The sequence below is a fragment of the Mirounga leonina genome, unplaced genomic scaffold, assembly GCF_011800145.1.
Source record: "Mirounga leonina isolate KUSES-001 unplaced genomic scaffold, KU_Mleo_1.0 Mir_107, whole genome shotgun sequence".
Taxonomy (NCBI): domain Eukaryota; kingdom Metazoa; phylum Chordata; class Mammalia; order Carnivora; family Phocidae; genus Mirounga; species Mirounga leonina.
Genome location: NW_023270233.1, coordinates 4390067 through 4412790, shown reverse-complemented (window position 1 = coordinate 4412790; position 22724 = coordinate 4390067). Strand labels below are relative to the sequence as shown.

Below are 22724 nucleotides of genomic sequence, written 5' to 3'. Positions count from 1 at the left end.
AAAACCAATAATTCTATCTAGGTATCTAAACAGAATATCTTCACTGTTTGCTACACACATGTAGCATTATCTCTTTTCACCAAATTCTTTTTTTTTTTTTTAAAGATTTTATTTATTTATTTGACAGAGAGAGACACAGCGAGAGAGGGAACACAAGCAGGGCGAGTGGGAGAGGGAGAAGCAGGCTTTCCACCGAGCAGGGAACCCGATGTGGGGCTCGATCCCAGGACCCCGGGATCATGACCTGAGCCAAAGGCAGACGCTTAACGACTGAGCCACCCAGGAGCCCCTCTTTTCACCAAATTCTTTAATGCCTTGTGGGCATGGATATCCAGGGTAAATTCCTTAGTACCTTTATGATAAATTTCTGTCATATTTAATAAGCAAACTCATCCATGTTTAACATATTCCAAATTTTTCTTCAGCAGAAAATGAGAATTTTTTTGCTTTCTACATAAATACTGCATTTTTTTTTTTTTTACCAGAAAGAAGTGACCACCTCTGTATTAAGGTTCAACACAATACACTGTCACTGTGGCAGAAGTCCCTGTTTTATCCTCTAGATTTCAGGTAAGACTCTAGGTTGTGGCCCAGAGACTAAGGCACTTGAATTTTTTAAAGATTTATTTGTCAGGGAGAGAGAGAGAGCACAAGCAGGGGGAGCGGCAGACAGAGGCAGAGGGAGAAGCAGGCTCCCCGCCGAGCAAGGAGCCCGATGCAGGACTTGATCCCAGAATCTCGGGATCATGACCTGAGCTGAAGGGAGATGCTTAACCAACTGAGCCACCCCCCAGCACTTGAAATTTTTGTACAAATGAAGAATAGGGGAAGTTGAAACTCTTGGGACTGACGTGGTCTTTGGTCCTGTGTCCAAGATCGTATGTCTCTACTAGTGCTAACAGTGAACATTAAGATTTACCAAAATGTAAAAGCATCAAATGTCTTTCCTCCTAAGTCTACCTTTGGCAGTCTCCAAAGCTTGACCCCTCAACAAAGGTACGACCGTATATGCTCCCCACTCTTAGGGCTGAGAGAGCAAGGCCCAGGGGTACACAATTGATGGAAAGTTCTCTCCAAGTCATGCACTTGTGCAGAGGGTGAGGTGCGGTTACACAGCAAGACATGCAATGCTGTGAGACTCAGGATGCACAGAGAGAGCAGATGAAAAGGACATCAGCTAAATCGGTTCCACTTAGCCCGGCGCATCAAGTTCAGGGTCTTTACGTGCTTCTTTTGTTTCCCACTTTTACTAAAACAATGTTTTCCAAGGAATTACTATTGAGGACTGAATTATTTAGGTTTCACTCTGCTAAAACATATGAGGTGCAAGAGTCCTATGTTAGTTCTTCTTAACTCTGCCACCATGATTTTGGAATTCGAAGTGTCAGTTGATTCTGACTTTATATAAAGAATTATTTATTTGAGAGAGTGAGTGAGCACAAGCTGGGGGGGAGGGAATGGAGGGAGAAGCAGACTCCCCGCTGAGCAGGGAGCCCAACGTGTGGCTCAATCCCAGAACCCTGAGATCCCAGGCACCCCCTCTTTTGCCACTTTAGAGGATGTCTTGCATTTATAATAGGATTAATGTTCTTTTTTACTTCATTAGTAGAATGATCCATGTATTCAAGCTACAAGACTTTATGATTAAAGTTTTAGAATTGTTAGGGTAAAAGGCAAGGGGACTTGAAATCTTAAAGTGGTACACAAATGACTAAGAAGTTGAAGAATTCTATATAGTCTCTGAATAAACACTTACTCATAAGCCAGTATTAGTTATCTCTAAGTAGTTATGTAATAGGTTTCTGTTAGGGATCAGATCATGTAAAATATTAAAAAAGATATGTGGCTGAATAGTACTCAACATTTTTTTTTTGAAGATTTTATTTATTTATTTGAGGGAGAGAGAGTGAGAGAGAACATGAGCGGGGTGAGGGGCAGAGGGAGAAGCAGACTCCCCACTGAGCAGGGAGTCCAACACGGGGCTCAATCCCAGGAGATGCTTAACTGACTGAGCCATCCAGGCACCATAGTACTCAACATTTTGAGAGGAAATGAAACGTGTACATACATAAAGTCTAATAAGTGTTACTTAAAGGATTTTTTTGTGTTGTTACAGTTTTACTAGGATTTAGGCAAAATTCACTAAGAAATACTAACTTCTTAAAATTTCAATTGTTCTACAATGACTGAATCAAGCATTAGAAATGCGAAAACAGGGGGCACCTGGGTGGCTCAGTCGGTTGGGCGACTGCCTTCGGCTCAGGTCATGATCCTGGAGACCCGGGATCAAGTCCCGTATCGGGCTCCCTGCTCAGCGGGGAGTCTGCCTCTCCCTCTGACCCTCCTCCCTCTCGTGCTCTCTGTCTCTCATTCTCTCTCGCAAATAAATAAATAAAATCTTAAAAAAAAAAAAAAGAAATGCGAAAACAGGGGCACTTGGGTGGCTCAGTCGGTTAAGCGGCTACCTTCAGCTCACGTCATGATCCTAGGGTCCTGAGATAAGCCCTACACAGGCTCCCTGCTCAGCGGGGAGCCTGCTTCTCCCTCTCCCTCTGTTGCTCCCCCCTGCTTGTGCTCTCTCATTTTATCAAAAAAATCTTAAAAATAAAAAAATGCAAAAACAGGCTTCCAGAACATAAAAAGGATGAGAAAATAAAACTGAATGTTATCATTGTCCTACTTTATTATTTCTATTATTAATTTTTTTGACTTGGTCAATGTCAGAATACAGTACAAGGACTACATGTTTACTCCTGAATATTCAAAGCTGTTTAGAAAGGCAAAAATAGGTCGCTTATCTTTCCTCCATTTTTTTCTAAAACCAACCTTTTCTCTATGTACCACGCTTTTTCTTCCTTTTTAAAAAAAGATTTATTTATTTTAGAGGGAGACAAAGATCGAGTGTGCGCCTGTTGGGGGTGGGGCAGAGGAAAAGGGAGAGAAAGAAGCTCAAGCGGACTCCCTGCTGAGCAAGGAGCTTGAAGAAAGGCTCGATCTCATGATCATGACTTGAGCCAAAACCAAGAGGCAGATGCTTAACCGACTGAGCCTCCTGTGCCCCCTTTTTCCCCCTACCTTAATAATCTCACCTTCCACTGAAATTATTTTATAAAAAGTTTACCTCTAAATAATAAAATTGAAAGATTTATACTTTTTCTCCATTCTCCCAATATTACTCTGCTTTAAATATCTGGGAAAAAGGGGCTCCTGGGTGGCTCAGTAGTTAAACGTCTGCCTTCGGCTCAGGTCATGATCCCAGAGTCCTGGGATCGAGCCCCGCATCGGGCTCCCTGCTCCGCAGGAAGCCTGCTTCTCCCTCTCCCACTCCCCCTGCTTGTGTGCCCTCTCTCACTGTGTCTCTGTCAAATAAGTAAATAAAATCTTTAAGAAAAAAAAATCTGGGAAAACTAAGTCTGACAAGTGTTACAATTACTTTCTCATTTACAAACATACTCTACTAAAGAACTATACTCTTCACTTTTAGTTAAAAGTTTATCTCCACAATTTTCCCTTGAGAAAAACTTTCCAACTATCCAGAAATGTTTCATTTTACCTTAAAGATGGAGAAACATTTATACAATAATTATAATTATGGATCAATCAGCAATCTATCTTCAGGGAAGTTCAACAAACCATAAACCAGAAAGAGCAATTTAAAACAAAAATTGGTTTGAAAGAACTTCAGGTATTTTAATCTATTTTTTAGTAAGAGCCATGTGGATTCAATTTAGCTTAAGACATGTGTAACACAGCACTTATATTCTCCTATTAATCTATTTGGGAACACCTACCCATTAGTCTAGCAAAATAAAGTAACGCAAAATGTAATAAAATAAACCCTAATATGACACGTATTTCTATGACAGAGAAATAGTCCAGTAAGGGTTATTTAAATACAAAAAACCCTAATCATCTGCTAAAGATGTGATTCAGTTTTCACTAGTGTTATTTAAAAGACATGTCATGCGGCAACTGGGTGGCTCAGTGTTAAGTTAAGCGTCTGCCTTCAGCTCTGGTCATGATCCCAGGATCCTGGGATCAAGCCGCAAGTCGGGCTCCCTGCTCAGGGAGCAGCCTGCTTCTTTCTCTCTCTCCTCCCGACTCCCGCTCTATCTCAGTCTCTAATAAATAAAATCTTAAAAAAAAAAAAAAAATTAAGGGTGCCTGGGTGGCTCAGTTGGTTAAGCATCTGCCTTCGGCTCAGGTCATGGGTCCTGGGATTGAGCCCCACGTCGGGCTCCCTGCTCAGCAGGGAGTCTGCTTCTCTCTCTCTCACAAATAAAATCTTTAAATAAATAAATAATTTTAAAAGGTGCCACTAATCGTGTATTTCTTCCCCCTCCCAAGATTTTAAGTAATCTCTACACCCAATGTGGAGCTCAAACTTAAAACCTCAAGATCAAGGGTCACATGCCCTACCAACTAACTGCTTGCCTCCTATATTTCTTTGGACCAGAGTTTTTCAACCTAAACCCTACTGACATTTTGGGGTGGATAATTCTTTTTAAGACTTTATTTATTTACTGAGAGAGAGAGACAGCACAAGCGGGAGAAGGGGCAGAGGGAGAAGCAGTCTCCCTGCTAAGTAGGGAGCCTGACACAAGGTTCTATCCCAGGAACCTGGGATCATGACTGGAGCTGAAGGCAGACACTTATCCGACTGAGCCACCCAGACACCCCTGGGTAATTCCTTCTTGTTGAGGGGCTGTCCTATCCAACGTAGGATGGTAGCAACATCCTTGGCCTCTAACAACTAGATGCCAGTAGCATTCACTCACCCAGCTGTGACAAGCAGAAGTGTCTCCAGACATTGCTAAATGTCCTCTGGGGCAAGTTCACCCCCTGTTGAGAACACTGCTTTAGAGTATATCACATTTGCTACCCTTTTCATTCAACAATTAATCAACTCTTATGAACCCACTAAAATTCTGAAGGAAGTACACAGACTAATAAAAAAATTATTTTTAATTGAAGAAGGCTTAACTTAAGACATCATACTGACATCTACTGGCTTGGTGCTAAACTGTACATTTGACATATACTGCATTTAAAAAAAAACCCTCAAAATTAAAATATAGGTGCTATTTTGGGAAAGTAGAACAATTAATTGAAAGCAGTAACATTAACATCAGTACTATTCGTTTTTTGTAAATTCTAACATATATAGTAACAATGGTAATTGTCTATTACTTTCTTAGTTTTTGATGTACTGTCTTTTGGATGATTTGAATTTTTAATGAATAGTTTAGAGACTGATAAGAGGGGATTTTTTTTAAGACAAGTAAAAAAGTCTGATTCAAAAAACTTGCAAAAAATTAAGCAACATGCTATTTTATGATTTATACTGAAATTTTAAAAGACTAAAAAATTTATAAAAACCTAATAATGATAATTCTATAAATAAAACTGCACTTTTCTAAGTATTTTAATAAAAGACATTTTGTAATTAAATACTACTATCAATTAAACTGATGAACTTTATTGGGGTTAAAACTATAACAAAGTTCATCCTAAAACATTTTGCAATGCAAAATTATTTCACTCAAGGAGTGTTTAATAATTTGAATGCCAGGAATTACAAGCAATTTTCAAAAGCAGACTCTTCACATTCATAAAACTTTATACATCATTTGAACTAACAGATATTTATACTACTAAAATCAAACATGCATCACTTTCAAACATTCTTGTATCATGATTTTATATATTACATTATTTAACACCATTCCTCATCACTACATGTATTTTATCATACACCTGCACCATTCTCCTTGGATTTCTGATCTTTATCTTCATTCTTGACATTATCCTGTAACATAACAGACAAGGAAAAAGTATATTTAATTAGATTCTCTTCAATTTAACTTTAAAATTAATAAACATTAGTAAACAGACACTCGAGATGGCCCATTTTGCCATCTATAAAAAATTGACACTGGGGGCAACTTACAGAAGAAACCCCTCAATGAGGATGTGGAAGACATCTCAATTATTCTAGTTAGTTTATAATGGCATTGAGTTACAGATTTTTTTAGTGACAAAAAATACTAACACATTGATTTTGATAGTACCAAAGAGTTTCTCAACTCTGCCCAACAATAATGGCTTTAAAAAGAAGTAAATGGTTTTATTTTCCTCAAGTTCAAATTCAATTCACTCTCTAGTTCTGAAAGAAATACAAAGAAAACTTTTAAGTTTTCCAGAAGTTTCAAGAAGTCTACATACATAAACCATGTTGACATTCCAACTAAGTTCTAGAATAATACAATCTTTTGGAAATTGCTTTTGATTCATCTGACGAAGGAAAGAATACCCAATATTTGCTCTGAGAAAACCCACTAAGAGATTACGACATTAAAATTTGTCCTACATCTACCACTGCACCATTGTACAATGACATAAATGACATTAAAATTTCCAGGGTTAAAAGTTGAAACAAACTGAAAATATGAAAGTATAAAACTGCTAACCTTCTTCAGTACAGTGTGGATTTCATCCATTACTGTAGATAAGTTTCTGATTGTCTTGTTGAGTTGGTTTTCAAACTGCAAATTCATGTTTTCTGAAATCTTTAAGTTTTCTTGTAACTGATTAAAGTCCTTTTTAACTTCTCTGAGTTCACCTGAGAGGCTTTTGTTGGAATTCTCCAAATTTAATATGGTTTTTTCATCTTCATCTGTTAAAAAAAAAAAAAATTCAGAATTCACCATCTTACCCTTTAAAATCTCCAATTTAATTATGAGGTTAAAAATATGTAAGGAAAGGGTGCCTGGGTGGTCAGCAGGTTAAGCGGCCGCCTCTTGATTTTGGCTCAGGTCATGATCTCAGGGTCCTGAGACTGAGCCCTGCATCAGGCTCTGTGATCAGCAGGAGTCTCCTTGAGGATTCTCTCCCTCTACCCCTGCCCCTTCCCCCGCTTGCATGTTCTCTCTCTCTCTTAAAAATAAGTAAATTTTTTTTAAAAATTTAAGGAAATATTAAGGAAAATAAAAAGCAGTTATAATTCCTTAAAATGTCCACAAATGTCAGTTATAAAGCATGATGCAATATACTCACTTCATTTAAATTAAGTTTTACCTAAGTATTACTTCTAAACCCAGGTTCCACTTTTAGATGATTGTATGGGATTAGAGAAAGTAGCAAAAACTGAGAAAAACTAAGTAGAACTAGGGGAGGATTAAAAAAGTGCAGAACAACAACAAAGGAATCTAAGAATGCATATGAAAATCTAAGACAAATTCTTATAATGCTAAACAATTTTATAGCTTTTAATGGTCAAAAGTGAGTTGCATAATGTGCCTAGACTAAAATACAAAGTATGGATATGCACGTGTACCTAGCTATGTATATATGTGTGTACACATATATATTCCAGCAGGGTTTTAAAAGTACTGAAATATCCAATGCTGTTCCTTACCCGTTTTTTCTTCTAGCAACTGCAGCTTCTGTTCTACTTCAGCTCTTACTTTTTCACTCTTTTCCAATTTTTGCAAGAGGCTTCCTACATCTACCATTGCACCATTGTACACAATAAGACCAACATTTTCTTCCACATCCTTTGATTCTTGTTTTACTATTGGTGTTGGAAGTAACAATCGGTTCCCTATAAAATAAAATAGATCATATTTTATTTACTTTTTTCTTTAATAATTATAAAATGACATAATCTCAAAATAATATATTCAAACCTAGCATATCTTCCTGCAGTGCTTCAGACTCTTCATGGTTTTCTTCATCTTTTGAGGTGTCTGTTAATTTCCGGTAAAAGCAAGACTCACGGAGTACTACTTTATTAAGAAGCTTCTTTACCTGTCATACAAGCAAGTGAACAAAAACATGAGAATACATTTTTGATTATACTTAACTATGTTCTAATTTTCACATATGATAAACATCAATGGCATCTGTGTTGTCAGGTATCCTCTTCCGCTCAAACACTTGAGTTTTTTAGTTTTGTTTTTGTTTTTAAAAAATTTTGACCTGAGCCGAAATCAAGAGCTGGACGCTTTAACTGATTAAGACACCACCTGTGTTTGTTTTTTTTTTTTTTAAGATTTTTCATTTATTGGGGTGCCTGGGTGGCTCAGTCATTAAGCGTCTGCCTTCGGCTAAGGTCATGATCCCAGGGTCCTGGGATCGAACCCCACAATAGGCTCCCTGCTCCGTGGGAAGCCTGCTTCTCCCTCTCCCACTCCCCCTGCTTGTGTTCCCTCTCTCGCTATGGCTCTCTCTGTCAAATAAATAAGTAAAATCTTAAAAAAAAAAAATTTTTTTTTTCATTTATTTCTTTGAAAGAGAGAGAGTATAAGCAGGGAGAAGAGGCAGAGGGAGGAGAAGCAGACTTCCCGCTGAGCAGAGGAGCCTGACGCGGGGCTCAATCCCAGCACCCTGGGATCATGACCTGAGCTGAAGGCAGATGCTTAACTGACTGAGCCACCCAAGCGCCCCAACTTGTGCATTTTTTAACTGTCTTCTCTATAAACCTAAAATTCGAATTATCATTTGAAAAGATTTTTGTTAATAAAAAACATGTAACACTGATAGAAACACTAAAGCAGGGCGCCTGGGTGGCTCAGTTGGTTAAGTGACTGCCTTCGGCTCAGGTCATGATCCTGGAGTCCCGGGATCGAGTCCCGCATCGGGCTCCCTGCTCGGCGGGGAGTCTGCTTCTCCCTCTGACCCTCCTCCCTCTCATGCTCTCTGTCTCTCATTCTCTCTGCCTCAAATAAATAAATAAAATCTTAAAAAAAAAAAAAAAAGAAACACTAAAGCATACACTAAGGTATATGTACTGGCTGACTCAGTTGGTAGAGCATGTGACTCTAAATCTCAGGGTTGTGAGTTCAAGCCCCACACTGGGCTTGGGACCTACTTAAAAAGCTGGGGGCGGGGGGGGGGGGCACCTGTATGGCACAATTGGTTAAGTGTCCAATCTTTGATTTCGGCTCAGGTTGTAAATCAGGGTCCAGAGATCTAGCCCCATGTGGGACTCCATGCTCAGTGTGGAGTCTGCTTAAAAGACTCACTCTCCCTCTGCCCCTCCCCACCCCCTGAGTGTGCATGTTCATTCTCTCTCTCTCAAATAAATAAATCAATCTTAAGGAGAAAAAAAAAAGGTGTAGGAGCACCTGGATGCCTCAGTCAGTTACGCGTCTGTCTTCAGCTTAGGTCATGATCCCAGGGTCCTGGGATCGAATCCTGCATTGGTCTCCCTGCTCAGCAGGGAGCCTGCTTCTGCTTCTCCCTCTCCCTCTCCCTGCTACCCCCCTGCTTGTGCTCTCTTTCTCTCTGTCAAATAAATAAATAAAATCTTTTAAGGGGACGTTTAACTTTTATTTTACGCATTTCAATATCTCTTGACTATCTCTATTAGCCTGTATTACTTTCATATTTCAAAAACTCAGAGATTAAAAAGGTAATTACTTAAAATGGCTTTTCATTTTAAATATTCATAAGACAGATTACCTGAGCCCGAGAAAGATGTAGTCCAAGAGTATAAAGTATTTCTTCCAAATCCTTTTCAAGAAGATAACCACAATGGCTTTGATCAAAATAAACAAATGCCATTAACAGATCCCTGTTAATTGTGATCATCTGAGTCTTTTCTTTTTCCTAAAGAAAATGCAGAATAGTACATAATCTTTACCCCTATAAAGTGAGAAATTGAGACTATGTCCATATAAGAGTTAAAAATATGAAAAGACCTTTGCCTCATGTTACAAGTTAAAATGAGCTCATCTTGTTTATGTGTACAGGAGAAAAGAATAAGACATACTGGTTATCTGAGATAATTACAAATTTAACAACTGGCTGAATTTTGCTCTGAGCGGTAATATGTAGATATATAAGGACCAATAAACTTCATGACAGTGTTATGCTTAATAAGTCTGGATTATGTGAGAAATGGAACTTATTATGTTATAAAGAATATTCAATAAATACCTTATCTTTAGAGGGCCTCTCCTTGCAGTACCTGTTGATATCTCTTTTGTCTTCTCGTTTGTTTATTTCTTCCTCATCCCGATCTATAAAATCAATACAACAGCAACAAAATACTCATTAATACAGATATTTTCTACTACTGTAGAGATCAAAAATAGTTTTCTGTTACTAATAAGTTTTCCAAAAGACACAATGAAAAGAAATACTGTATGAATAAAAATGGATTGGACTGGGGTGCCTGGCTGGCTCAGTCAGTAGAGTATGTGACTCCTGATCTTGGGGTTGTAATTCTGAGCCCCACGCTGGGTGTAGAGATTACTTAAAAATAAAATCTTAAAAAATATATATATATATTTATTTTTTTTTTTCTTAGAGAAGAGGGAGAGACAGAGAGGGAAGGTAGGAGGGGGCACAGAGGGAGAGGGAAAGGGAGAATCTCAAGCAGACTCCCCACGCAGTGCAGAGCCCGACGTGGGGTTCCATCTCACAACCCTCTGAGACCATGACCTGAGCTGAAATCAAGAGTTGGTGTGTAACTGACTGAACCACTCAGGTGCCCCAGAAAATGAAGAATTATGAAGAATAAGAAAAGGAAGAAATGTATGGAGGCACTAAAAGAAGGAAAAAATTTGACTTTAAATCAAATAATTTAATTCCATAAAAATGTGAAGGACATAGTTCAAAAAATGAGTAAGTTTTATATATAAAATTGGAAATTATAACACAAATTTAAACAAAACAGAGCAAGGCATGTTTTCTAAAACCTAAAAAGAAAACTAGTCAATGCAGTAAAACTAACTGCAGATAGATTACTGCAAAATAAAACAGTATGTGAGGAACTGAGATGTTCTTAAGATAATTAAGAAAACCTAATTAACAGTGTTAATATTCAGATTTATTTATGCTAACATTCTATTCCATGTTTAGAGATGGGACTTGGATAAACCATTTTTTTTTTTTTAAGATTTCATTTCATTCATTCATTTTGGATTTTAAGTAATCTCTATACCCAACATGGGACTCAAACCTACTACATACAAAGATCAACAGTTGCATGATCTTCTGACTGAGCCAGCAAGGTCCCCTGAACTGTACACTTCTAAATGGATGAGATATACAATATGTGAATTATATCTCAACAAAGACATTTTTGTAAAAGGGAAATAGGCAAATGGTCTAAAGCTGGATTGTGGTGATGGTTTAACAAATCCATAAAGTTATTAAGAATGATTAAAGTGCACATTTAAAAGTAGTGAGTTTTGTAGTATGTACTGGCATGTAAATAAACTTAAAAAAATGTGTCCTTGGAACCGATTTCTCTCATATATGCTATAGGACATTAAAGGTTTATTATTGTGGATAAATTAATTCATTGCTAAGAGCCTCAGTTTCCTCAACTATAAAACAGAGAAAACAACAGCTTCTGAGTAGAAGTGTAATTACGAATAATTTTTATCAAGAGTGTACGATATACTACACAAGGGTAAATTTCTTCCCTTTATTAACATTTTATAGACATGATCCACCTTATTTGAGTATTTAACTTGAAAGCTATTAATTTCAAAACTTTGTCTCCCTTGGAACATAGATTTTTTACGAATAAATAAATCCCATCACACAAAAATATACCGATTGTAGCAGCAATCGTGTCCCTTTATTTCCCCCCCACATATACTACTACCCATATGAAACACATTTAAAGGAACATACTATCTATAAAATACTACTTTATGGGGGGCCTGGGTGGCTCAGTCGTTAAGTGTTTGTCTTCGGCTCAGGTCATGATCCCAGGGTCCTGGGATCGAGCCCCACATCGGGCTCCCTGCTCCGCGGGAAGCCTGCTTTTCCTCTCCCATTCCCCCTGCTTGTGTTCCCTCTCTCGCTGTGTCTGTCAAATAAATAAATCTTAAAAAAAAAAAAAAAAACAGGGGCGCCTGGGTGGCTCAGTTGTTAGGCGTCTGCCTTCGGCTCAGGTCATGATCCCAGGGTCCTGGGATCGAGTCCCACGTCGGGCTCCCTGCTTGGCGGGAAGCCTGCTTCTCCCTCTCCCACTCCCCCTCTGCTTGTGTTCCTGCTCTCGCTCTCTCTCTCTCTGTCAAATAAACAAAATCTTAAAAAAAAAAACCAAAACTACTTTATCATCTTTTTCAATGTCATTAATCTTCCAACAGTTTTTTCAAAGGCTGCACAGAATTTAACTCCATGTCTATAGCAAAGTATATTTAAATAATTGTCTATTATTAAACATTAATACAGGGATGCCTGGGTGGCTCAGTCTGTTAAGCGTCCAACTCTTGATTTTGGCTCAGTCGTGATCTCAGGGTTGTGGGACAGAGCCATGCTCCCCACTCTGTGGGGAGTCTGCTTCTCTCCCCCTCTTTGCCCCCACCCCACCCACCAACTCTCTCTCTAAAACAAATAAATCTTTTTTTTTTTTTTTTAAAGATTTTATTTATTTATTTGACAGAGAGGGAACACAAGCACGGGGAGTGGGAAAGGGAGAAGCAGGCTTCCTGCTGAGCAGGGAGCCCGACATGGGGCTCAATCCCAGAACCCTGGGGTCATGACCTGAGCCGAAGGCAGATGCTTAACGACGGAGCCACCCAGGCACCCCAATAAATAAATCTTAAAAACAAAACATTAAGACCAATTCTGACGTTTTTGTTTTATAGACAATTATGGAATGAACACCTGTGTTGATTTAAAGTATAACAGTTGACTGACATTGCCAAATTTATGTCCAGAAAAAGTGCAACAACTTAAAATGACTGCAAGAGTGATAAAAGAACTCTTCTCCTTACCCTTGTTTATTGTTAAACTGACGTTACCTTTTATTAAAATCTTTTCGTCAAGGGGGGCCTGGGTGTTGCAGTCAGTTGAGCATCTGACTCTTGGTTTCAGCTCAGGTAGTGATCTAAGGGTCGTGGGATCAAGCCCTGTACTCAGTGTCCGCACTTACAGGAGCCTGCTTAAGACTCTCTCTCCCCCTGCCCCTCTCAATACATAAAATCTTTTTTTTTTTTTTTTAATATATAAATCTAAAAAAAAAAGGGGGGGTGCCTGGGTTGCTCAGTCGTTAAGCATCTGCCTTCAGCTCAGGTCATGATCCAGGGCCCTGGGATCAAGCCCCGCATCAAGGCTCCCTGCTCAGCAGGAAGCCTGCTTCTCCCTTTCCCACTCCCCCTGCTTGTATTCCCTCTCTCGCTGTGTCTCTGTCAAATAAATAAAATCTTAAAAAAAAAAAAAAACTTCATCAAATTGATTGGTATAGACTTGTTATATGCTCCCGATTACTAAGAAAATTCAACACCACTTTAGACATTAAATGGCATTGTATTTTCATTTTTTAAAAAAGTCACTATTCTACTTTTCTACTGGAAAAAGAGTGGTCTTCAAGTAACTTGATAGGATTATGAACTATAAAGTATGGGGGAGAAAAAACTATGATAACATAAGCAAGCAGCAACTGAAAATACCAGGAAAACCAAAAAAGAACTATAATCCTATCACCCTGTTTGGCTTTGCAGTTTATGACATTTGGATATTTAGACTGCTCCAGGAACTTGCAATATATATATTATCAGCAAAGAGGAGACAAAAACCCCTCTTTTTCTAAGATTTTATTTAAAAGAAATTTTTAAGATTTTGAAGTAATTTCTACACGCAACGTGGGGCTCAAACTTACAACCCCAAGATCAAGAGTCGTATGCTCTACTGACTGAGCCAGCTAGGTGCCCCCCAAACCCCTCTTTTCCTTATTAAGAGCTTATATGTATACAAGTGGGAAGACAGACAATAAGTAAAATAAGTGAACAGTATAGCAGAATAGGTTATAAGTTCTGTAAGTAAAGTAAAATAAGGAGGGATCAAGAATGTGTACCGGTGGGGAAGATTGCAATTTTAAATAGGGGTGGGTGCAGAGCAGGCTTTATTGAGAAAGTGACAGTTGAACAAAGACCGCAAATGTGAAAGAATCAGGAAGGTGGATCTCCGGTAGTTTGCATGCAGAAGGAATTGTCAATGCAAAGGTCCGAATACAGGGGCATACATAACGGGTTCAAGAAAGTCAGGATGCCTTGGGTGCAAAGAGCAAGTAGAAGAGAGAGGTAAGAAATGAAATTAGAGGCTTGATTTCGTGGAGTCTTAGAGGGCACTGTAAACACTGGCTTTTTACAGAGTGAAATGGTGAGCCACTGAAGGAATCTGAAAACAAATGAAAGAAATCAAACAAATAAATGAAATGACTTAAATTTTACAAAGGCTGTTCTGGCAATCGTGTTGAGAAGAGACTTTAGAGGAGAAGGGAGTAAGCAAGGAAACCAGATAGAAGGTTTTTATTTTTTTTTAATTCTTTTATTTTTTAAAAGATTTTATTTGAGAGAGAGAGAGACATGGAGCACAAGACGGGGGCAGAGTTAAGAGGGAAAAGCAGATTCCCTGATGAGCAGGGAACCTGATGAGGGGCTTGATCCCAAGACCCTGGGATCATTACCCGAGCCGAAGGCAGATGCTCAACTGACTGAGCCACCCAGGCACCCCTAGATAGGAGGTTTTTAAAATAAACTAGGCAGGAGACAACATGGCTTGGATTAAGGTTAGATTAGTGGAGCTGGTGAAATATGGCCTGTTTCTGGATATGTTTTTAAAACAGAGGCAATATGACTTCCAGATAGATTGGAAATGGGAGTATGGCAAAAATAAATGTTTAAGATGATTCCTAGATGTTAGCGTGAGCAACCTGAAGGATGAAACTGCCATCAAACTAGTAGGGTAAAGGCTGATCAGGGAGCCCGATGTGGGACTCCATCCCAGGACCCTAGGATCATGACCTGAGCCAAAGGGAGAAGCTTAACTGACTAAGCCACCCAGGCGCCCTAAAAAGATTTTTAAAGTCTCAAATCTTTATGGAGATTGACAAGTACTCAGTGGTACTTCAGAGATACTTTATGGCCTACATCTATAAGTCGTCGGGACATTTATTGTTGTCGTTGTTTTTAAGTGACCTCTGTGCCCAACGTGGGGTTTGAACTCCTGACCCTGAATCAAGAGCTGCATGCTCTACCAACTGAGCCAGCCAGGCATCCTTAAGTATTTTGAATATCATTCCCATTGGTAAGTGTCTTTTATTAACTTGGGTGATAAACAGGTGTTTATTATCATTAGTCTTTATTTTTAATTTTTTTGGTAAAGATTTTATTTGAGAGAGAGCACGAGCCAGGGGCGTGGGGTGGAAGAGGGAGAAGCAAACTCCCCGCTGAGCAGGGAGCCCTACCTGGGGCTTGATCCCAGGACTCTGGGATCATGACCTGAGCCAAAGGCAGACACTCAACTGACTGAGCCACCCAGGCGCCCCAGCCTTTATTTATTTATTTTTTTAAGTTGTTTTTTTTTTTTTTTTTTTTTAATTTAATCTCTACATCCAATGTAGGGCTCAAATTCAGGACCCAAGATCAAGAGTTGCACACTCTGGGGCAGCTTGCTTCTTCCTCTCACACTCCCCGTGCTTGTGTTCCCTCTCTCTGTCCAATAAATAAATAAAATCTTAAAAAAAAAAAGTTGCACACTCCACCAACTGAGCCAGCCAGGCGCCCCTAGAATATATTCTTCTTTTTTTTATTAATTATGTTACATCACCATACAGTACTTGATTAGTTTTTGATGTAGTGTTCCAAATACATTCTTCTTTAGCAAACTAATTTTAGTATTTTTTTTTTAATTATGGAGACTGTCAAACATGCAAAAAACTATACACAGTATGTTCTTCCTTAGAAAACTATGGAACAACAGGGACTGTTATACCTTTATGACATAGTTAAATTAACATGTTCAGGGAAATACATTCCTCAAGTTGAGTAAGTATTAATTACACAGAGAACATATGATAATCAAAAATAAACATGTCTTGGGGTGCCTGGCTGGTTCAGTTAGTAGAGCATGCAACTATTGATCTCAGGGTCATGAGTTTGATCCGCATGTTGGGAGTAGGGGTTACTTTAAAAAAAAAGCACGTCTTTAAAAAATCCTCTCATCTATCATACACAGATGTCAGAGGGCAGAACCTAAGCGTCTGTAGGTTGCACACTTTGGTACCAGATTGACTTTTTTGTTCTTTATAAGAAAGACCGAGGGTGCCTGGGTGGCTCAGATGGTTAAGCGTCTGCCTTCGGCTCAGGTCATGATCCCAGGGTCCTGGGATCGAGTCCCGCAATGGGCTCCCTGCTCCTTGGGAGCCTGCTTCTCCCTCTGCCCTTTGTCTCTCTAAAAACAAAACAAAACAAAACAAAAAAAGAAAGAAAGACCGAGTACTCCACACTGCGAAGTAATTCCTCCCAGGGTTTTTGATGGTTTTACTTTCAAAACCAGGTCCAATGAGCTTTCTGAACAGCTGGTGTAGCTACAGAGAAACCAGCTTCCTTTAGAGAGCAGGACTTTGGATGGGGAGGACAAAATCCCTTCATATTTGAACATCTTCTAATTGCTTATTTATTGTATTCTGCAGTATGGCGTAAGTATAGAGAAGCCATCACCTCAGAATGCAGCTTAAAAAATTTTTTTTTCCTCTCAACACCATGATTCCTTTAACAACATGTTTCCAGCATTCCCAGGTAATCCAAGTTGTCCTACAAAAAACCCTTGGATTAGACATAGGGGGGTTTGGCTGGTGTTAACAGAAGGGAGGGCAGAGGTGATGCAGGGGCCATGGAGCAGGCTGACGTAGCGGGTGTGGGTACAGAGAAGCCAGCTTGTTTACATGCTCGTCCTACGACCGTTTGCCTTAAGCAGAAAGTGCCTTTCAGGATCTATTTTTGGAGGTTTATTAAATATGTCTGGTTCTCAATTCCAATAGTTTAATGAAGATCTAAATAAAACGCTAAGTTCTACCTAAAAAAATATCCTCTCAACTATTAATAAAACAATATAGATTTTTACTAAAGAATATTTTACCATTTCTATTCTGAAAAAGATAAAATTTTAAAATTATAGACTGCTATTATACAAAGTGATCAAACAAAAAATGTATTTTTCAGGGCACCTGGGTGGCTCAGTCGTTAAGCGTCTGCCTTCAGCTCAGGTCATGATCCCAGGGTCCTGGGATGGAGCCCTACATCGGGCTCCCTGCTCAGTGGGAAGCCTGCTTCTCCCTCTCCCACTCCCCCTGCTTGTGTTCCCTCTCTCGCTGTTGTCTGTCAAATAAATAAATAAAATCTTAAAAAAAAAAAAATGCATTTTTCATCCTAATGCGAAATAAGTACATTTGAATCATACCATCTTCTTCATCCTCAGCTTCTTCTGCTTCCATTGGATCATATTCATCTTGATTATTATCTTCTTCAGTTTCATCATCATCTTTAGAATCCTCTTTTCTTTTATCTTCTTTCTGTAATTTAAAATGCAGTTAGTTATATTAGGCAAGATATCTGACCAAATGTTAAATGACTGAAACAAAAAAACATTAAATTCATTATTTACTTGAAATAGAATCAAATTATAAAATTTTCTTAACAATACACTTTAAAATTAAACTACCATTCACAATACATGTAAATATACCGTCATGCTGCATACCTTAAAAAAAGAAAATTACCAGAAATTAGTTCTAGATGTCTATATAGGCTTAATTCAAAGACATACATTTCTAATAATACACTAAAATCTTTTAGTTTAGCCTTTACATTTTGCTCTTCTGATGAATTCATCATTTGTTATACTCTAGAAAACAAAAGGAAAACTTCTAAATAGGTTGCTGGTAGGGTGTCTGGGTGGCTCAGTCGTTAAGCGTCTGCCTTCGGCTCAGGTCAGATACCAGGGTACTGGGATCGAGCCCCGCATTGGGCTCCCTGCTCGGCGGGAGGCCTGCTTCTCCCTCTCCCTCTCCCCCCACTTGTGTTCCCTCTCTCGCTGTATCTCTCTCTGTCAAATAAATAAAATCTTTAAAAAAAATAAAAATAAAAAATAAATAGGTTGCTGGTAATGGAAATAATTACAGACCTTCCTTTCATCTCTATCTTCTTTTTTATCCTTATCATCGCCTGATTTTCTCCGTTTGGGTTTTGGCTCATCAGTTTCTTCATCTCTGTCTTCTTTTTTATCTTTTCTCTCATCTTTTTTGCTTTTCTTTTCCTTTTCTTTCTTGTCCTCTTTCTCAGGAAGAGATAGTAATGATTTGTATATTCTGACACCAAAATCTCTTTGAAGCATTTCATTGAAAAGTTCTGCAAACAGTGAAACCTATAACAAAGATACCAACAGTAACCCAGTCACCTTTAATAGAAATATTGAATAAACCCAGCATAATAATTTATCAAATAATGATTTACCACATCTAACAATTAATATGCACTAACAAGAGAGTAATAATAATTGATGTCAATGATGTTGAGGATCTTCAAAAGACTCAAAAACTCTCCTGGGGGTGCCTGGGTGGCTCAGATGGTTAAGCATCTGCCTTCGGCTCAGGTCATGATCCTAGGGCCCCGGGATCGAGCCCCTCATCGGGCTCCCTGCTCAGCAGGGAGTCTGCTTCTCCCCCTCCCTCTGCTTCTCCCCCTGCTCATGCTCTCTCTGTATCTCAAATGAAAACAAAACAAAACAAAAAAACTCTCCTAAAGATATAAACACTACGTTTAATATACTTTTGGCCAAATTTTAGAAAAAATAATACAAAATTTGACAAATTTTGAAATGAAATTTGGACTTTGAAAATGAGTAGGAAAAAATGATTTCTATTTTACACAGCAATTAATCTTCACGATAAATGTATTTTTTAATTTATTCAACAAGTTTTTCTGAAATACCTACTACGTACCATGGACTATTCTAGGCATTAGGGATACAGAAGTGAAGGAAGCAGATAAAAATCCTAACTCTAATTTGCTAATAATCTAATGGGGAAAAGTAAAAGGTAACCAGAGCATCAAATTTTAAGGGAAAAAAAAAAAAAGGGAGGATAAACACACAGAGTTAACAAGAAAGTACAGTGTAGTCAGAGAAGATCTCTTTGATTAGGTGACATCAGAAGTGACCTGAAGGTGACAAGTGAATGGGGCCAGATAGATCCCTAGAAAAGCATTTCAGGCAGGGGACACCAACTCAGAATTGTGAGTAGGAGCATACATTATTACTATGCAAATATCCATAGATAGTTTTATTACTATGCAAATATCCATGGATAATCACATACTCCAGAACCTAAAATTACACACTAAATTTTCTACATAAATATTTCTAAGTATGGGGTGTCTGGCTGGCTCAGTCACTAGAGCATGTGACTCTTGCTCTCAGGGTTGTGAGTCTGAGCCCCACATCAGGTGTAGAAATTACTTAAAAATAAAATCTTGGGGCGCCTGGGTGGCTAAGTTGGTTAAGCGTCTGACTCTTGATTTCAGCTCAGGTCATGATCTCAAGCACTGTATCGCGCTCTGCACTCAGTGCTTGAGATTTTTCCCTCTCCCTCTGCCCTTCCTTCCACTCACACTCTCTCAAATAAATAAATAAAATGTTAAAAAAATTTAAAAACATTCTAAAAAAAAATTCTAAGGCTAATGGTTTCCAACAGATTAAAAGGGTCCAGAACTTGAAATGGTTGAACACAACTCTAAAATGTATAAACTCTGGCAAGGAGTTCATAGTATATTTGATAAAACACTTTAATCAGACTATTTTCCTGATCATAAAGGATAATATATTAAAATTAAAATTGAATTTATAATCTATTTTTCTTTAACTCATGCCCAGTCTTTACACATTTTAAAACAGAAATTTATTACCAGTAAAATGACCATCCAGATGTTGAAAACTCACAGTGCCTGAATGGCTCAGTCAGTTAAGTATCTGACTCTTGATTTCGACTCAGGTCATGATCTCAGTGTTGTGAGATTGAGCCCCAAGAGTCTGCACTAGGCATAGAGAGCCTGCTTAAGATTCTCTCTGACCGGGCGCCTGGGTGGCTCAGTTGGTTGGGCGACTGCCTTCGGCTCAGGTCATGATCCTGGAGTCCTGGGATCGAGTCCCGCATCGGGCTCCCGCTCGGCAGGGAGTCTGCTTCTCCCTCTGACCCTCCTCCCTCTCATGCTCTCTGTCTCTCATTCTCTCTGTCTCAAATAAATAAATAAAATCTTTAAAAAAAAAAAAAAAAAAAAGATTCTCTCTGACCCTCTCTCTTAAAAAAAGAGAGATATTGAAAACTCCCCTCTTAACCATTTGTGAAACTAAATAAGATTTCCATTTGCATAAATACAAGAGGCATTATCTTTTCCTAAGAGTCTTCTCTTTTTCATTACCTAGAAATAAAAAGCAGTAAGTTAAATGGGTTAAATTAGAAGAAGCCCAGAACAGTAACTAGAATAGCAGAATTAATTTTTTTTAAAGAATTATTTATTTGCAGAGGAAGAGAGAGAGAGCGCGCATGGGCAGGGGAAGCAGCAGGCAGAGGGAGAAGCAGACTCCCCACTGAGCAGGGAGATCCCAGGACCCTGGGATCATGACCTGAGCCAAAGGCAGACGCTTAACCAAGGGACCCAGGTGTCCCCAGAATTATTTTTTTTTAAGTTTATTTATTTATTTAAGTAATTTCCACACCAAATGTGGGGCTCGAACCCAAAACCCTGAGATCAAGAGTTTCATACTCTTCCATGGAGGCAGTGAGGCACAACCCAGAAGAGCAGAATTAATTTTTAAATCTTTTCATGTAAAAGCATTGAGACAAATCTAGCATTAATATTAAATCAACCAAAGATTTATAATTTTATGATAAATGGTTTTTCTTAATTACAGAATATTTTTTAAAAATTGGGGGCGCCTGGGTGGCTCAGTCGTTAAAATGTCTGCCTTCGGCTCAGGTTATGGTCCTAGGGTCGAGCCCCGCATCGGGCTCCCTGCTTGGCGGGGAGCCTGCTTCTCCCTCTCCCACTCCCCTTGCTTGTGTTCCATGTCTCGCTATGTCTCTCTCTGTCAAATAAATAAATAAAACTAAAAAAAAAAAAAAAATTCATGTAACAAGGGGTGGTGCCTGGGTGGCTGAGTCAGTTAAGCGTCCGACTCTTGATTTCGGCTGAGGTCATCATCTCAGGGTCTTGAGATCAAGCTCTGCACTGGACTCTGCGCTCAGTGCAGAGTCTGCTTTAGATTCTCTCTCCCTCTCTCTCTCTCTCTCTCTCTCTGCCCCTCCCACTTGTGCTCTCATTCTCTCCCTAAAATAAATAAATCTTAAAAAAAAAAAAAAATTCATGTACCAAAATGACATTTGCATTCTAAATAGATTAAAAGGAAATTAACCCAGGAGGTATGTTCGGTGGGGAGGAAAAAGGTAAGGGATCATTTTGCTAGCAAATGGCTGTTTCACAAATTGCTTTGTTTCCACTGGAGTAGCATTAGTTTGAGATCCTCCTACGGCTCAGTCAGATACATGGTATATACTATATAAGCAGTAATACCAAACACTAATTTTTTTCATTTATTTATTCAAATTACTACTAGATGGTAGGCACTATTAAGAATTATATTAAGTAACTGGTAATAAAAATAAAGTCATCTAGTATATAATATTTAAAAACACAGGCTTACTGGAATTATTAATGTACTAAAAATTATAATTATTTTAATATTTGCAACCTGTCTTTTATCAGGACCAATAAGCATGCACATCGTGTTTTATAATTGCCTCAGTAAGCCTCTATATTTGTTTGTAAATGTCTCTAGTCTAAGTATTTCATTTTCATCTTGTGGACAATGACCTTTTGGGTCAAGTAAGTCTGACGGACTTTTCCAACATCATTTATAAAACAAAACATACAAACAAGAATGTGAAATGTGTTGGTAAGATACAATAATTGAAAAATATTGTAATTTTTCATAAGCTTATGAAATTAGTATTTTGGAATATTTTAATTGATTTTATTTAACGAATGAAGCAATCACTTCTTAAGGGATAAAAATCTTCAATTATTTTGAAAAATAAATTGTATGTTGTAAATCTGCCCTATAGTAATGGTAAGAGATAGATTCATGTTGAAAAATAAACATCTTTTATCTTACACTTCCGTCAGTCACAAGTATAATTTTAAATCCCACTGAATGCTATTTTAATTCTAAACAATATAGCATTACCTCATTCCCAAGAGGTAATTAGACATTATGTATTATATGTCTCCTGATATTCTGATAAACATACCACTACTTATGAAGTATTTTTTTAAAAAATAATAATTAAATCAGAACCTGATTAAGACTTTAGAACCAACTATCAATTTACAGGAAATACAGAGGCCAGAGGAACATTTAAATGATACTATAGGAATGCAATCACCAAAAGTGAATCCTGTAGGAAAAATCAGCTGGTGTTCAACCCCCCCAAAATAAATTGAAAGAAAAAAACAAAAACAAAAAAACAGAATCCATGAAAAAGGCCATCAAAGAGATTTAAGAAATATATTAACCAATCAAAATGTGTATACCTTATTTAGATCCCAATTCAAACTTAAAATATTACCTCAAATGAATGTTCTTTATTATCCTCTAATCTGTAGTCTAAAAGTACACTCAAAGACATAATGCTACAATCAAACTTTCCACTTTTTGCAGCCCAGTTTGGATGTACAATGATGGCTGGTTCATCAGGCAAAATGTATCTTCTTTCCCGACGCTGGCGTTCCATTTCCTCTTGACGTTTTCTTTCTTCTTCCTACATATTTGAAATTTTAAGTAATGGTTAAACCTCCATGTACAATATGTATGTATGTATCAAATGCACACCATGTAAAGAAAAAGGGCAAAATTCCCATGAC

The 22724-nt window shown here is 38.2% G+C and overlaps 1 protein-coding gene across 6 annotated transcripts in view; it reads right to left on the bottom strand.

Annotated features, from left to right (window-relative positions):
• Positions 1 to 4947: 4947 nt before the first annotated feature.
• LOC118018788 (cell division cycle and apoptosis regulator protein 1) overlaps positions 4948 to 22724 on the bottom strand; it is a 105511-nt gene continuing 87734 nt past the window's right edge. For all 6 annotated transcript variants that reach the window (XM_035017539.1, XM_035017536.1, XM_035017533.1 and 3 more), the window contains 9 exons: positions 22430 to 22621; positions 17932 to 18171; positions 17209 to 17320; positions 9943 to 10025; positions 9466 to 9612; positions 7689 to 7809; positions 7418 to 7603; positions 6471 to 6676; positions 4948 to 5809 (listed from right to left, as the gene is read on the bottom strand). In XM_035017539.1, coding sequence (XP_034873430.1) covers positions 5750 to 5809; positions 6471 to 6676; positions 7418 to 7603; positions 7689 to 7809; positions 9466 to 9612; positions 9943 to 10025; positions 17209 to 17320; positions 17932 to 18171; positions 22430 to 22621 — 1347 coding nt within the window. In that variant the 3' untranslated portion in view covers positions 4948 to 5749. The remainder of the gene's footprint in view (positions 5810 to 6470; positions 6677 to 7417; positions 7604 to 7688; positions 7810 to 9465; positions 9613 to 9942; positions 10026 to 17208; positions 17321 to 17931; positions 18172 to 22429; positions 22622 to 22724) is intronic.